This window comes from Bos javanicus, chromosome 18 (assembly GCF_032452875.1).
Source record: "Bos javanicus breed banteng chromosome 18, ARS-OSU_banteng_1.0, whole genome shotgun sequence".
In the NCBI taxonomy this organism is placed as follows: Eukaryota; Metazoa; Chordata; class Mammalia; order Artiodactyla; family Bovidae; genus Bos; species Bos javanicus.
In genome coordinates this window covers 60,644,425-60,659,487 of record NC_083885.1, presented here as the reverse complement: position 1 = coordinate 60,659,487, position 15,063 = coordinate 60,644,425, and the positions used below count along the sequence as shown (strand labels likewise).

Here is a 15,063-nt window from a genome sequence, read left to right as displayed (position 1 = left end):
ATTGTTCTTACATACTTTCCATTGCCTTAGATTGTTTCATTTTAGTGAAATGAATATATAGTTCACTTTAATATATGTATGCATGAAAATGTTCATATGATTTGATCAGTTATTTTTCTTGTATTTTGTATTCTTCACAGCTAGAGAAACTTTTATGAACTTTCTTTAGAATTGTCCCTATGTATTTGTCTATGTATTATTAAGGTTTAGAGTACATAAAGTGAAGTAAATTTAAGCTGTTTAAGGAGTGTTTGCTACATATTTGCAATAAGGTGGAACAACAACATAATTGATTTTAAATTATTTCAGTTACACATCCAAGACTCTGTAAAAACTCTCAGAAAGATACATAGTATATCCTAAGTAGTTAAAATGATTGTTGCTACTGAGGAGTCTATCATACTTGAACTGTAAAATTTGTAAAACACTTCAAGTTCAAAAGTAAGTATGAATTACTTACCTTACTAATGTATTTCATTACTATTCAAAATGGTCACTTATGGAGCAGAATTTTGAACATCACTAGTTAAAAGAAGCTTGTTAACAGTACTCTGAAAAAAATTAAGCTTGTTAAAATACATGGCACATTTCTCCCACTCAGGAACTCTTGGGTCAGAGTATGCTTTTTAAAAATATTAACTGTTTCCTTGATAGACAATTCATCCTGTGTCATACAAATACAGCACTCAAAAATAAATATGCCCATGGTGTTCTGATTATTTTATCACTTCTTTTCCAGATCAGAATAGTTTTTGAAATGGTGTGTGGGTCATTTCTCATCTTTTTTTGGGTTAGGATTATGGTAGAAAATATTGCTGTGTAAAAGTCATATTATAGTATAACACCAGTTCAGTCCTACTCCCAGGCCTGAGATAATGAGATGAATCATATGCATGGATTTCCTTCAGTAAACTCTTTCCCTTTGGTAAATCTGCCTAGTCACAACCCTCCCTCTTGAGATATGGGTTGTCTTCTGACCTTATGACCATTGTTAATTCCTTCTTTCCTTGGTATCGATAACTATACATTTGGTTGTCTGATCTTTATCATTGTCAAAGAAATTCCTTAATAGCCTATATATGCTCACACAAAGATCATTAAAGCACCCTTGTTCCATCAGAGCTTGGGTCCCTGTGTCTTTCTTTCTTTTCTTTCTCTCTGTCTCTCTCCCTCAGGCTAATTCTCTGGAGCATGGAAACCTGCCGAGCTCACTTTCTCTCCTGGGCTTTTAAGACCTCCTTGAGAGGATGCCCTGTGCCTTCGTGAGCTGTAGAAGCCTTTTGTCAAGGCCTTTATTGGTTCTCTGCATAAACCAGGGAATATCAGCCTCTTCTCTCTTTTACTTTCTTGTTGTTAACTCCAGATCACCAGGTTCCGGTCCATTAAAGGACCGCAACGCTAGGCTAAGATCAGGGAGGGCATAGATGAAATTTGCATACAACACATTTTTAAAATATTTATTTATTTAGCTGCACTGGGTCTTCTTGTCACAGGTAGGATCTTCAGTCTTCCTTGTAATTTTCGGCTTCTTTGGTTGTGACATGTAAACTCTTGGCTACAGCATGTGGGATCTAGTTTCCTGATCAGGGAAAGAACCAGAGCTCCATGCATTGGGAGCTCAGGGTCTTAGTCACTGGGTCATCATGAAGTCCCTGAACTAAGATTTTTTAATGATAGATTCAGATCATATATTCCATAGTAGTGCCAAAATACCCATGCAGTGATAATGGATTCTTCCATGTGCTTCTTACCCCATGACTCATGTTCACTGGTTTAGGTGTTTCTGTGAGATTCCCATGCTATGAATTTTTTTTCACTTGAACAAGTGTCTTGGAAAGAAAAATGAGGGATGTGCCTCAACTATCACAATTAACGAAGTAACTTCCTGTCTTCTTACCTTCTTTTTGCTTTGGAAAATGAACACTCATGTGTGTTTAGCAGAGATGCTGGGTTTTGGGAGTGGCGGTTTTCATCCCAAGCCCAGGTCTGATCTTTTCCAGTACACTTCACGCTCACATCACAGAGTCTCATCACAGTTTTGTGTTTTCCAAAATGTTTACAAGAATCTTATTAGTCCTAATCTATGCTCAACTGTATTAAAATTTAAAATACAGCTCAGTGCAAGTAAAGAATATCATCCTCTAACATTATGTACATTTTACTACATTCAAAATTGCCTGAGTTTAGTGACATGAAAATGTTTCTCTCTTCCTCCTAATGAGCATATAGCCCCATTTAAGTGTATGTCTGTACTCTGTGGAGATGAGTTTGACTAGGCTCCGGGAGTTGGTGATGGACCAGGAGGCCTGGCGTGCTGTGGGCCATGCGATCACGAAGAGTTGGATACGACTGAGCAACTGAACTGAACTGTGTATATGAAAATATTAACATGATGAATTTTTTCTTCTTTTTCTTTTCTTTTTGCTTTGTTTTTCTGAAGAACTTCTGGGGAAGGGAATGACTACCCATTCCAGTATTTCTGCCTGGGAATTTCTTGGACAGAGGAATCTGGCAAGTTAGAGTCCATGGGGTCACTAAGAATGGGACATGACTGAGTGGCTAAAACTTTTCTTGTCTTTAGTATTCTTTACAGTTACAGAAACTTCTGTCAACTTTACTTAAGAGTTATCTCTGTGAATCTGTCTGTGTTTTATTAGTTAAAGTCTAAAGTGCATAAACTGAAGTAACATTTAAGCTCTGCCATTTAATGGCTATTTGTTAAAATATGTGCCAAAAAGTACAAGAGCAACATTACTGATTTTTAGTTATTTCTCTTGCACTTTCAAGACTCTGATAAAAACAATCAGAAAGATACAGAGCATATACTAAATAGTTAAAATGATTCTTTCTGCCAAGGTTGTGGTTACCCAAAGAGTGAAGAGCAGATAAAACCAAAGAGGGTCTTAGAATGCAGAAACTGAAAAACCAGACCTGTATTGTCCCATGTCTGTAAATTCTGTTCCAACCCATACCCAGACCATGGTATTTTTGGTGCCTTGTTCAGGGACTTGGAGTCTCATGCCCCCCTCCTCACTTCTCCTTTCTCACAGGGACCCTCTTCCAACAGGCAACTGCTGTGGCGGCAACTTAGGAACTCTGGCCAGGGTTACCCTCTGGTGTGTTGCAAATGGCCCACTGCTCACTGCACCCAAAGTAGCTGCCACTTGAATGGGTGAGGGTCTACTCCATGATTTCCCATTTATCTCTTCAATTCCAGTCATTAGTTAGACTAAACATTAGGTTTCATATCACATGGATTCTAAAATAACAATCACTGTCACAAAAATTACACTGTAATTTCCTTGGTGGTCCAGTGACTAAGACACCTGGCTCTCAATGCTAGCTTCGCCAAGGGAGGGGGTGGGGGGTGGGGGGTCAGGACTTGGGGGAGGTGCCTAGGTTTAATCCCTGATCAGGGAACTAAATCCCATATAGTACAAGTAAGATCCTGTTGCTACTTCTGCTAAGTCACTTCAGTCGTGTCCGACTCTGTGCGACCCCATAGAGGGCAGCCAATCAGGCTCCCCGGTCCCTGGGATTCTCCAGGCAAGAACACTGGAGTGCGTTGCCATTTCCTTCTCCAATGCTTGAAAGTCAACAGTGAAAGTGAAGTCGCTCAGTCGTGTCCCACTCTTAGCGACCCCACGCACTGCAGCCCACCGGGTTCCTCCGTCCATGGGGTTTTACAGGCAAGAGTACTGGAGTGGGGTGCCATTGCCTTCTCCCAAGATTCAGTACAGCCAAATAAATAAATATTTTTCAAAAAGAATTACACTGAGATATGATGTTAGGAGACATTGCGAACTGACATCTGGTAGCACCTAATCTCTCTTTAATAGCTCCATTACATTTTTGAATTATTCCTCCTTCCAGTGTTCCTTTGGCACTGTATTACTTTGAGTCAGAACACTTCATTTTTCCTGAATGGTCACCAACCCAGACTCCCAAAAGCACCTTTTTCTTGCAGATTCTTGCCCACAAGCTGAAACAGAAAATACTCACTTGATATCCTCACATAGCCCAGATATTGGGTTCAGAGTACTGGTCACATCAAGCTGCTCCTGTGACAGGAAGGGAGGCAGCCAGACCCCTAGATATGGGTTTGTGATCCTGTGACCTCATGACCCCTCACAACTGGAATTATCTTTTCACCTGTATCTGCGATGTGAGACAGGCTTGGAGAACTGAGATTATTCGTGAAAATCTTTATGGCTCAGTTGCTAATGATAAAACAATTAATCATCTCCAAAGGGACTCTTGAAATGCTTGAGGAAGGTTCTATTCCCTTTGGCCCCTGGAGACAGACAGGGACTCACAAGGAAGCTGTAGTAAATACTGAGGTCTGACAAAGGAAGGGAATTTCATGTGTCTGCTTGTATAGTTTGTATCCATGAGAAGTGTTTCTACCAAAAACGAGTTATTTCCTATTCTTGAGACCACTGAACTGTGCCTCCATTTAGATTATGAGTAGAGAAATGGAGCCAAAGCACCTGAGAGGGGTTTTCAAGAATTTCTCCATCTGTCATCTTACAAAGGTGAAATGTTCATACCTTATTGTCTGAAATGTCATAGAACTTCTCAAAAAGTATCTTGAGGCAAATACCCCCTGTTTATAGTTAGGATTCAATGTCTGATAGATAGAAATTCCTGCATAATTTCCACTGTAGTCTGCAATAGCAGGTACACCTTAGTGCCAACTCCCTAGAGAATATTCTCCTAGTTCTTAGTGACCAAAGTCATATTCAGAACCAGAGGTTCCAGCAGAGAACTGTGAGATTTGACCTACTGATACTTTTATCATGAAAATCAGTATCAATATCCTCTACTTAGAATTTGTCCCCACTCACAGATACTTAAGAAACATATTTTCTTTTCATTTTGTTCACACCCCAAAACATGTGGAATCTTAGTTCCCTGGTTAAGGAAGGAACCACAATGCTGTATCGGAAGGTGGGGTCTTAACCACTGGGCTGCTGGGGATGCTCCAAAACACATTTTCTTTAATAAGTAATTTATTACCTTGACATACATTTTTCTTTTCTTTTTTTTTTTTTTTCATTTTTCTTTATATTGTAATGATTAATGCTTTCTGTGTAAGAAATGATTAAAACTTCAACTCTGAGATTTAAGTCCCCGAGCAGGGATTGAACCCAATAACCTGCAGTGGAAGCACAGCATCTTTACCACTGGACTACCAGGGAAGTTGCTAATCTCACATATAAAGAGAAAGGTGTACTCTCCTGGGATACAATGGTCTGTGGGCCCCTCACTATTTTTCCTGTCTTGTGTTAGCGCTTTTCCAGATTATCCTTTCAAGGACTGGGTGAAGAAGAGGAGGTTAGGAAAGAAAGCCAACAGTAGGGGAGGGTGTTTGGGAAGCTAAGTGCAGAGCAGTTGATGAGATCCACGCGTCCCATTTGCCTAGTTTCGTGCCCACTTTTAGCACAGAAAGTCCTGCTTCTTGGAAACTTGTTCAGTCCTCGAAGAAGCAGGGCAATTGGTGGCTTCAGCGGCAGCAGCAACAATTAACAGAGGCAATCTGTGTATCAACAGATTCTGAAAGGAGTAACGGTATATCATTTCTGTGGTTACGTTATAAACGACGATGTAGATTCCGGTCTCCCTCTTTCTTTCTGGAATCACTTCCTAAGAGAAAAGCCAGCTTCCCTGATGTAAGCAGGTCTCTGGTTACAATTACTGAGGCTTCCTCCCAACGGATTATCTGAGTGGTTACATTCTGCTTTTCGTCACTGAGGAGACACCCATCTTCATACACTCACACAAAGGGCTTTTGAATTTTCCCCGTTTTTCAAATTGCTGAAAACATCTCGGCTTTCCATAGAGGCAGCTCTCAAAATTCTTCTCTTTTGCCTTAAGTTGTTTGAAACACTAACTTAGAACAGGCAGGAAGCAGCTCTGCTCCAGAGGAAATCAAAGAGATTTAAAGGCATCAAAAGGCAGAGAAAGGAAGCACAGCAGGACAGAAGGACCAACAGACCCAAAACCGAGAGGGGCGGGGCTGAGGGGAGGCAAGGCCCCGTCCCCACTGGCCCCGCCCATAAGTACCTGCGCCTCCGGCCTCGTCCCACCCGCTCCCCTTTCATCGCCCATCTTTGGCCGCAGCGTAGCGCGCTCACCTTCCTCTGTACCGGATCTTCCGCCCACGCGTGCGCAGTATCCTGCAGACCCGGAATTGCGTTTAAATGAGCGACAGAGTGTCCTGGTGAGTTTTGTTGGTTTAAAACCCGATTCCATGTCCCACAGCCTTTTGTCCTTCACACGTTGGTTTCGCGGGGTCTCTGTGAACATTCAAACTACCGTCCCCATTTTCCCGTCCCCAGTGTGTGTCCTCGCATCGCCGTGAGACGTTCTGAAGTCCTTTATCTTAGCTGCCGGGACCCTGAGGTCCACGTCCACTTCCTGTTAATATCGTTCTAGAGTCCACGTCCTTCTCTGGCAGTTCTACCTTCTAACTTGTAGAGACCGCTGCTTAAAGTCCGGCATTGCCCAACCCCTAAGTCCTTGATCCACGAAGAGGTGAAGGAGGCTCTATTCTGTATGGAGTTTGGTCAGGGTCTCGCCTAAGGTTTGAAGGGGAGGGTCAGCCTAGAACGTGTAGTTTTCACAGGAAGGGCCGCGAGTTCTGAAGAAAAGAATAAAACGAAAAACACCATGTTTGATTCTGTGTTCCAGAATCCCTGCTGTGTCAGTGGCCGTAGAGGATTGTATTTTGTACCTGTTGAGATCCTCCTTCTGTGTGGGGCTGTGTGACAGGGAGCTCGATGTGTTTTTCTAGGTATTGAACAGTCTATTTTCAACACTCAGGGGTCACTTCCCAAGACTGATCTTACGTGAGAAGGAAGCCCAGAGGAAGAGGAAAACAAGGAGTCAGAAATGACTCATTCCGAGGTAAGAGGCATAGTCCTTTTGTTTGTTTGTTCTGTCTCTTTCCTGAAATGCTGTTTCTTTGGACTTGAAAAGCTTAACTTCTGAACGGGTTTGTTTACACTTACCCATAATCATGATCCCAAGGAACCCGTTGTCCTCCTGACACATCAGAATGACAGAAAACACAGTATTGCCAGCCAAAGAATCTCAGTTTAGTGCAGTTCAGTCGCTCAGTCATGTCCGACTCTTTGCGACCCCATGAATTGCAGCACGCCAGGCCTCCCTGTCCATCACCGGAGTTCACTGAGACTCACGTCCATCGAGTCAGTGATGCCATCCAGCCATCTCATCCTCTGTCGTCCCCTTCTTCTCCTGCCCCCAATCCCTCCTAGCATCAGAGAATTTTCCAATGAGTCAACTCTTCCCATGAGGTGGCCACAGTACTGCAGTTTCAGCTTTAGCATCATGCCTTCCAAAGAAATCCCAGGGCTGATCTCCTTCAGAATGGACTGGTTGGAACTCCTTGCAGTCCAAGGGACTCTCAAGTGTCTTCTCCAACACCACAGTTCAAAAGCATCAATTCTTCTGCGCTCAGCCTTCTTCGAAGTCCAACATTCACATCCATACATGACCAGAGGAAAAACCATAGGCTTGACTAGATGGACCTTTGTTGGCAAAGTAATGTCTCTACTTTTCAATATGCTATCTAAGTTGGTCATAACTTTCCTTCCAAGGAGTAAGCGTCTTTTAATTTCATGGCTGCAGTCACCATCTGCAGTGATTTTGGAGCCCAGAAAAATAAAGTCTGACACTGTTTCCACTGTTTCCCCATCTATTTCCCATGAAGTGATGGGACCAGATGCCATGGTCTTCGTTTTCTGAATGTTGAGCTTTAAGACAACTTTTTCACTCTCCACTTTCACTTTCATCAACAGGCTTTTCAGTTCCTCTTCACTTTCTGCCATAAGGGTGGTGTCATCTGCATATCTGAGGTTATTGATATTTCTCCCAGCAATCTTGATTCCAGCTTGTGCTTCTTCCAGCCCAGCATTTCTCATGATGTACTCTGTATAGAAGTTAAATAAACAGGGTGACAATATATAGCCTTGAGATACTCCTTTTCCTATTTGGAACCACTCTGTTGTTCCATGTCCAGTTCCAACTGTTGCTTCCTGACCTGCATACAAATTTCTCAAGAGGCAGATCAGGTGGTCTGGTATTCCCATCTCTTTCAGAATTTTCTGCAGTTTATTGTGATCCACACAATCAAAGGCTTTGGCATAGTCAATAAAGCAGAAACAGATGTTTTTCTGGAACTCTCTTGCTTTTTCCATGATCCAGCAGATGTTGGCAATTTGATCTCTGGTTCCTCTGCCTTTTCTAAAACCATCTTGAACATCAGGAAGTTCACAGTTCACATATTGCTGAAGCCCAGCTTGGAGAATTTTGAGCATTACTTTACTAGTGTGTGAGAGGAGTGCAATTGTGCGGTAGTTTGAGCATTCTTTGGCATTGCCTTTCTTTGGGACTGGAATGAAATATGACCTTTTCCAGTCCTGTGGCCACTGCTGAGTTTTCCAAATGTGCTGGCATATTGAGTGCAGCACTTTCATAGCATCATCTTTCAGGATTTGGAATAGCTCCACTGGAATTCCATCACCTCCACTAGCTTTGTTCGTAGTGATGCTTTCTTTTTCTTTTTTTTCTTAATGATGCTTTCTAAGGCCCACTTGACTTCACATTCCAGGATGTCTGGCTCCAGGTCAGTGATCACACCATCGTGATTATCTGGGTCATGAACATCTTTTTTGTACAATTCTTTTGTGTATTCTTGCCACCTCTTCTTAATATCTTCTGCTTCTGTTAGGTCCATACCATTTCTTTCCTTTATCGAGCCCATCTTTGCATGAAATGTTCCCTTGGTATCTCTAATTTTCTTGAAGAGATCTCTAGTCTTTGCCATTCTGTTGTTTTCCTCTATTTCTTTGCATTGATCGCTGAAGAAGGCTTTCTTATCTCTTCTTGCTATTCTTTGGAACTCTGCATTCAGATGCTTATATCTTTCCTTTTCTCCTTTGCTTTTCACTTCTCTTTTTTTCACAGCTATTTGTAAGGCCTCCCCAGACAGCTGTTTTGCTTTTTTGCATTTCTTTTCCATGGGGGTGGTCTTGATCCCTGTCTCTTGTACAATGTCCCGAACTTCATTCCATAGTTCATCAGGCACTCTATCAGATCTAGGCCCTTAAATCTATTTCTCACTTCCACTGTATAATTATAAGGAATTTGATTTACGTCATACCTGAATGGTGTAGTGGTTTCGCCTACTTTCTTCAATTTAAGTCTGAATTTGGTAATAAGGAGTTCATGATCTGAGGCATAGTCAGCTCCTGGTCTTGTTTTTGTTCACTGTATACAGCTTCTCCATCTTTGGCTGCAAAGAATATAATCAGTCTGCTTTCGCTGTTGACCATCTGGTGATGTCCATGTGTAAAGTCTTCTCTTGTGTTGTTGGAAGATGGTGTTTGTTATGACCAGTGCATTTTCTTGGCAAAACTCTTATTAGTCTTTGCCCTGCCTCATTCCGTATTCCAAGGCCAAATTTGCCTGTTACTCAGATCTTATCTCACTGAGTGCTATAACCCCTTTTGATATTTGTTTACAAAGCTTCCTAAATGATTTGACTTCTAGCTGACTTTGAAATGCTTCGGAGGGCCCCTGAGACATCCCAGGGAGCTATTAAACTACCTGGGTTCATTGGACATGTAAAGTTACATGGGAAGTCCTGTTGAACGGGTGATAAATATTCTCAGATTATACTGTATGGTGGATTTTACCAATATAGATATCCTAAAATTATGTGAAGTTCATATAGATCTGATATGCCCTAATAAAATCTGGTCAACTATAATTCTACTTATCATGTTCAAGTGTTAGAAGTCACAGCAGTGACCAGGCTACACTGTCAATTGCAGTTTAATCAGATTTAAACATGCCTTCTATGGTTTCAGTCTGATGCCTTTGGAAGAATACTGCTACTTCATGATTTATGGAAAAGATTTTTCTAAGGTTAACCGATAAACAGCTTTTGTTTGCTATCTGGTAAGCTGGTAGCAGACTGGAATTTAGACTAATCTCTATGTTAATAGAACAAAGTTTTCTTAGAATGCAGCTTTCAAGAAGAGATTATGAATTTCTTTGCCTTTAAGTGATTTACATTCATTTGTAAAATCTTTTGTTACTTTGGTAAAGTATATGAGCATTACTTAAGGTTATGGTACATGTAGACAAAGCTTATTCGTCGTCTCTGAAAGTAACCCCTCATGGTTAGACTTTTGCCATCCTGATGGCCTTAAAACATGGCCATGGTCTGCTCCTGAATCATGGAATAAATATGCTAATGTTGCCCTGATTATTTTATAATTGCTTTTTCAGATGAGAATAGTTTCTCTAATGGCTTGTGGATCATAACTCATCCTCCTTTCTTCACATTAGAAATTGGATAAATAGGAAAACTGTGTAAAAAAATATATTTTATAATAGCAGCCAAGCCACCAAATCATGACCAGGTCTCTGAACTTGCCGTTTGCATCTTGGATCACATTAGGAAGACTTCCCACAGCCTATTGGCACTGTACCTTGTATTTCAGGGACGGCTAATGTTTCAGGATGTGGCCATAGACTTCACTCAAGAGGAGTGGGAATGCCTGGACCCTGGTCAGCGGAAATTGTACAGGGACGTGATGGTAGAGAACTACAGGAACCTGGCCTCCTTGGGTGAGGATAACTGCCTTCCAGAATCCCTTATCTACCCACTGCGGTTTTGTTCCGTCATTTCTAGAATGTCTTCTGAACTTTTCTGCTTACCACAGTATTTTTAGATCTGTGCTCTCTAGGGGATAATGCGTTATTTCTGAGTTTAGAAAGAAAGGCTTCATGATGAATCGTTGTGCTGGTGATGTTTTCCTTCCTTGATGTACTCTGCGTCCTTCATTCTAGGTTACTGGTAATTGTGTAAGTTCTGTGGTATTAAATAGTTGCACCCTCTCTTAATCTCACATTGACACTACTTATTTTTGCCTTAGTACTACTTGACCAGAATCTCAGGACCTGATTGTTAGGTGTGTGTTAGTATTGTATAGCGGCTTTGAATAAAGTATTTCAGGAAATCGTTTTCTATTAGAAAATGCATTCTTGTCTCACCTGAATACATATTGGATTCGATACTGATGAATCTCTAACGACACAAATATTCCTTTCTCTGATCACCAGGGCTTGTCTCTAAGGTGGACCTGGTCACCTTTCTGGAGCTATTGAAGGATCCTAGGAATATGAGGAGAATGGAGACAACAGCCATTTACCCAGGTAGGTATGAATGGCTGGAGATGATGACTCAGATGAGAGGTCCAAGGAGCAGCGAGGAACTCATCCTTCATCACGTGATGTTGGGAAATTTGCTTCAATGGAAATGGTTTTCGAAAACCTGGGTTTGTTCTGCTACTGTGATAGAAATGTATCACCTGCCCCATTCTCTGTCTCTGAAATCATTCGTGCATTTATTTCCAGTGATTACTTTTCTCCATCACAGTGTGACCTAAAAGTCTGCTCTTGGCTTGTGACAAACTGTGTTCATTTGTTGCTCTTTGATTTCTTGGGGGACCTAGGAAAACTCTGCCCATTTCTGAGTAACTGTATGACAGTCCTTTACCTCTAGACAGAAATGTGTGAGTAGAGTGGTAGACAAACTGCCAAATTTCCAGGAATACTAGGGACAGGTTTTTGTTCTCTGATTTATAATTTCCTATCCACTGGGAGCGACACATAGGACCTTCTAAGTAAATTTCAAATTCAAGTAATTTTTCACTGCAGAAAGCAAAACCTGGTAAAAATGAAACAATGCACATCTCAGGTTGACTTGAAAGTTTCTCTTTACCTTATATGATCTCATACTAAATATCTTTACTGTATTTGCCCCAATTCTAACGTGCTAAAATACTTTATTGTGTTTTCTTACCTCATAGAATTTTAAAATAAATTGACATAAAATCTTAGCACATTTTCCACTACATTATTAATGGTTGATTCAAACTATGACAATTTTTAGATTATATAAAGAAATCTTTATTAAAAGTTCTAATTGGAATAGAGCTGTTTTCGAATTTTGTACTCCTATACAGCAAAGAGGATCAATTATACATATCAGTCAGTTCAGTTCTGTCGCTCAGTCGATCTGAGTCTGCGATCCATGGTCTGCAGCAGGCCAGGCTTCCCTGCCCATCACTAACTCCCAGAGCCTGCTCAAACTCATGTCCATCGAGTCAGTGATGCCATGCAACCATCTCACCCTCTGTTGTCCCCTTCTCCTCTCATCTTCAATCTTTCCCAACATCAGGGTCTTTCTCAGTGGGTCAGTTCTTCATATCAGGTGGCCAGAGTATCAGAACTTCACCTTCACTAAGTCCTTCCAATGAATATTGAGGACTGATTTCCTTTAGATGGAGTGGTGTGATCTCCTTGCAGTCCGAGGGACTCTCAAGAGTCTTCTCCAATACCACAGTTCAAAGGCATCAGTTCTTTAGCACTCAGCTTTCTTCATGGTCCAACTCTCACATCCATACATGACTACTGGAAAAACCATAGCTTTGACTAGATGGACCTTTGTCAGCAAAGTAGTGTTTCTGGTTTTTAATATGCTGCCTAGGTTGGTCATAGCTTTTCTTCCAAAGAGCAAGCGTCTTTTACTTTCATGGCAGTAGTCACCATCTGCAGTGATTTTGGAACCCCCCAAAAATAAAGTTTCTCACTGTTTCCACTGTTTCTCCCACTGTTTGCTGTGAAACGATCTGACCGGTGCCATGATCTTTGATTTTTGAAGGTTGAGTTTGAAGCCAGCTTTTTCAGGCTCTTCTTTCAGTTTCATCAAGAGACTCCTCAGTTGCTTTTTGCTTTCTGCTCTAAGGGTGGTGTCATCTGTATATCTGAGATTATGGATATTTCTCCCTGAAATCTTGATTCCAATTTGTGCTTCATCTATCCCAGTATGTCACAATATGTACCGTGCATGTAAATTAAATGAGCAGGCTGACAATGTACAGCCTTGATGTACTCCTTTCCCAATTTGGAATCAGTCCATTGTCTAAGGGTGGTGTCATCTGTATATCTGAGATTATGGATATTTCTCCCTGAAATCTTGATTCCAACTTGTGCTTCATCCATCCCAGTATGTCACAATATGTACCGTGCATATAAATTAAATGAGCAGGCTGACAATGTACAGCCTTGATGTACTCCTTTCCCAATTTGGAATCAGTCCATTGTCACATGTCCAGTTCTCACTCTTGCTTGTTGACATGCATACAGATTTCTCTGGAGGCAGGTAAGGTAGTCTGGTGTTCCCATCTATTTAAGAATTTTTCACAGTTTCTTGTCCACACAATCAAAGGCTGTGATAGATTCAATAAAGCAGATGTCGTCATTTCCCCAGAACTCTCTTGATTTTTACATGATCCCAGGGATGTTGGCAATTTGATCTCTGATTCCTCTGCCGTTTCTAAATCCAGCTTGAACATCTGGAAGCTGTCGGTTCAAATACTGTTAAGCCTCGCTTGGAGAATTTTGAGCCTTTGCTATTGTTTGAAATGAGGGAAATTGTGTAGTAGTTTGAGCGTTCTTTGGCATTGCCTTTCTTTGTGATTGGAAGGAAAACTGACCTTTTCCTGTCCTGAGGCCACTGCTGAGTTTTCCAAATTTGCCGGCTTATCAAGTGCAGAACTTTAGCATTATCATCTTTTAGGACTTGAAATAGGTCAGCTGGAGTTGCATCACCTGCAGTAGCTTTGTTGGTATTCATGCCTTCTAAGGCCGACTTTACTTTGGATGCCAGGATGTCTGTTACTAGGTGAGTGACCACACCATCGTGGTTATCTCAGTCATTAAGATCTTTTTTGTATAGTTCTTCCATATATTCTTGCCAACTTCTCTTAATATCTTCTTCTTCTTTTAGGTCCATCCTGTTTCTCTCCTTTATTGTTCCCATCTTTGCATGAAATATTCCTGGTACCTCTAATTTTCTTAAAGAGATCTCTAGTCTTTACCGTCCTATTGATTTCCTTCCCATTTAGGTCTCCACAGAGCAGGGAGTAGAGTTCCCTCTTTCAATCATAGTTTTAAAGTCTCTCTTCCTATTTAATTTCTTAAAACTAGTACTGTAATTAAGTTTATCTTATTTGTATTCAGCTTCTTTGGACACTGTCTTATGTGTCCTCAGTTTCTGACTAGACTCTGTCACTATCATTTATGATTCTTAGATTGAAACATCTAATAGAACATTCTCAGAAACATGTGTGGCAAGAAGTGGATTTAAGAAATACTAGGCACCTAGGATTTGTGAAAGTGCTTGGTGTCTCCACTTAAGATGACTAAAAGCAAAAAGTAATCATTAGATTGCCTATCACCTCTTAATTCCTTGGTCCTTGGAGGGTTTTATCTTGTTTCTTCCCCTATATGGTATTTCTTTGCCATCTCATATTGTCCTGCATTCTGTATGTGATGTTTGTTTTGAAGGGTGCAGGCACCTAGTTAATCTTCCTTCTGATATCTGCACCTTGGTGGGTGAGGTTGGTCCAGAGGTTTGTGCCTTTATCCTCTGTTGATCTGTGCTCTGATTGCTGTTAACTGTGACCAGAGCCTGCCCTGGATATTCAGGGCTGTTTCCCTCTTGTTCTGTGGTTGTTAGTGCCCTCTCTCGGGGGTGCCTGCTCCCTGCATGGTGGAATAGAGCTCCCAGATCTGAGTCTTTGCTGTGATTCTGATCTGTGGTGCCAGGCAGGTGAGATTGGAGTACATCCATTGGGAGAGAAGTCACTGAGTATTACTCCTCTAGGAAGTTCACCTCGGGGTGTGCTCTGGTACCCTCTCTCATGCGTTCTGCAAGCTCTCATGTTGTGAGGTGCTGGCACTGCTCTTGTCCCCACCAAACCATGGGCATGATGACACACGGCCCTGGTGTTTCTCAGCTGTTGTTTTAACAAGGTCACCAGCATAAATTCAGTGAAGTCAAGTCCTGGGATTGCATTCAGCATGGAGCTGGACCCGCTGTGGTGCTACGGAGCAGCTCAGGCTCTGTCCTGGCCCAGCCCCCTTGTATAGGAGCCCACAAAGTCTACAGCTACTAAAGCT

The 15,063-nt window shown here is 41.5% G+C and overlaps 2 protein-coding genes across 2 annotated transcripts in view; both read left to right on the top strand.

Annotated features, from left to right (window-relative positions):
- Positions 1-15,063, top strand: part of LOC133230991 (KRAB domain-containing protein 5-like) — a 141,034-nt gene that overhangs the window by 60,591 nt on the left and 65,380 nt on the right. The gene's annotated exons all lie outside the window — the stretch shown is intronic.
- Positions 6,784-15,063, top strand: part of LOC133230992 (zinc finger protein 271-like) — a 13,232-nt gene continuing 4,952 nt past the window's right edge. Inside the window, exons 1-3 of the mRNA XM_061389140.1 lie at positions 6,784-6,909; positions 10,536-10,662; positions 11,158-11,250. Of these exons, the coding sequence (XP_061245124.1) occupies positions 6,895-6,909; positions 10,536-10,662; positions 11,158-11,250 (235 nt within the window). The 5' untranslated portion in view covers positions 6,784-6,894. The remainder of the gene's footprint in view (positions 6,910-10,535; positions 10,663-11,157; positions 11,251-15,063) is intronic.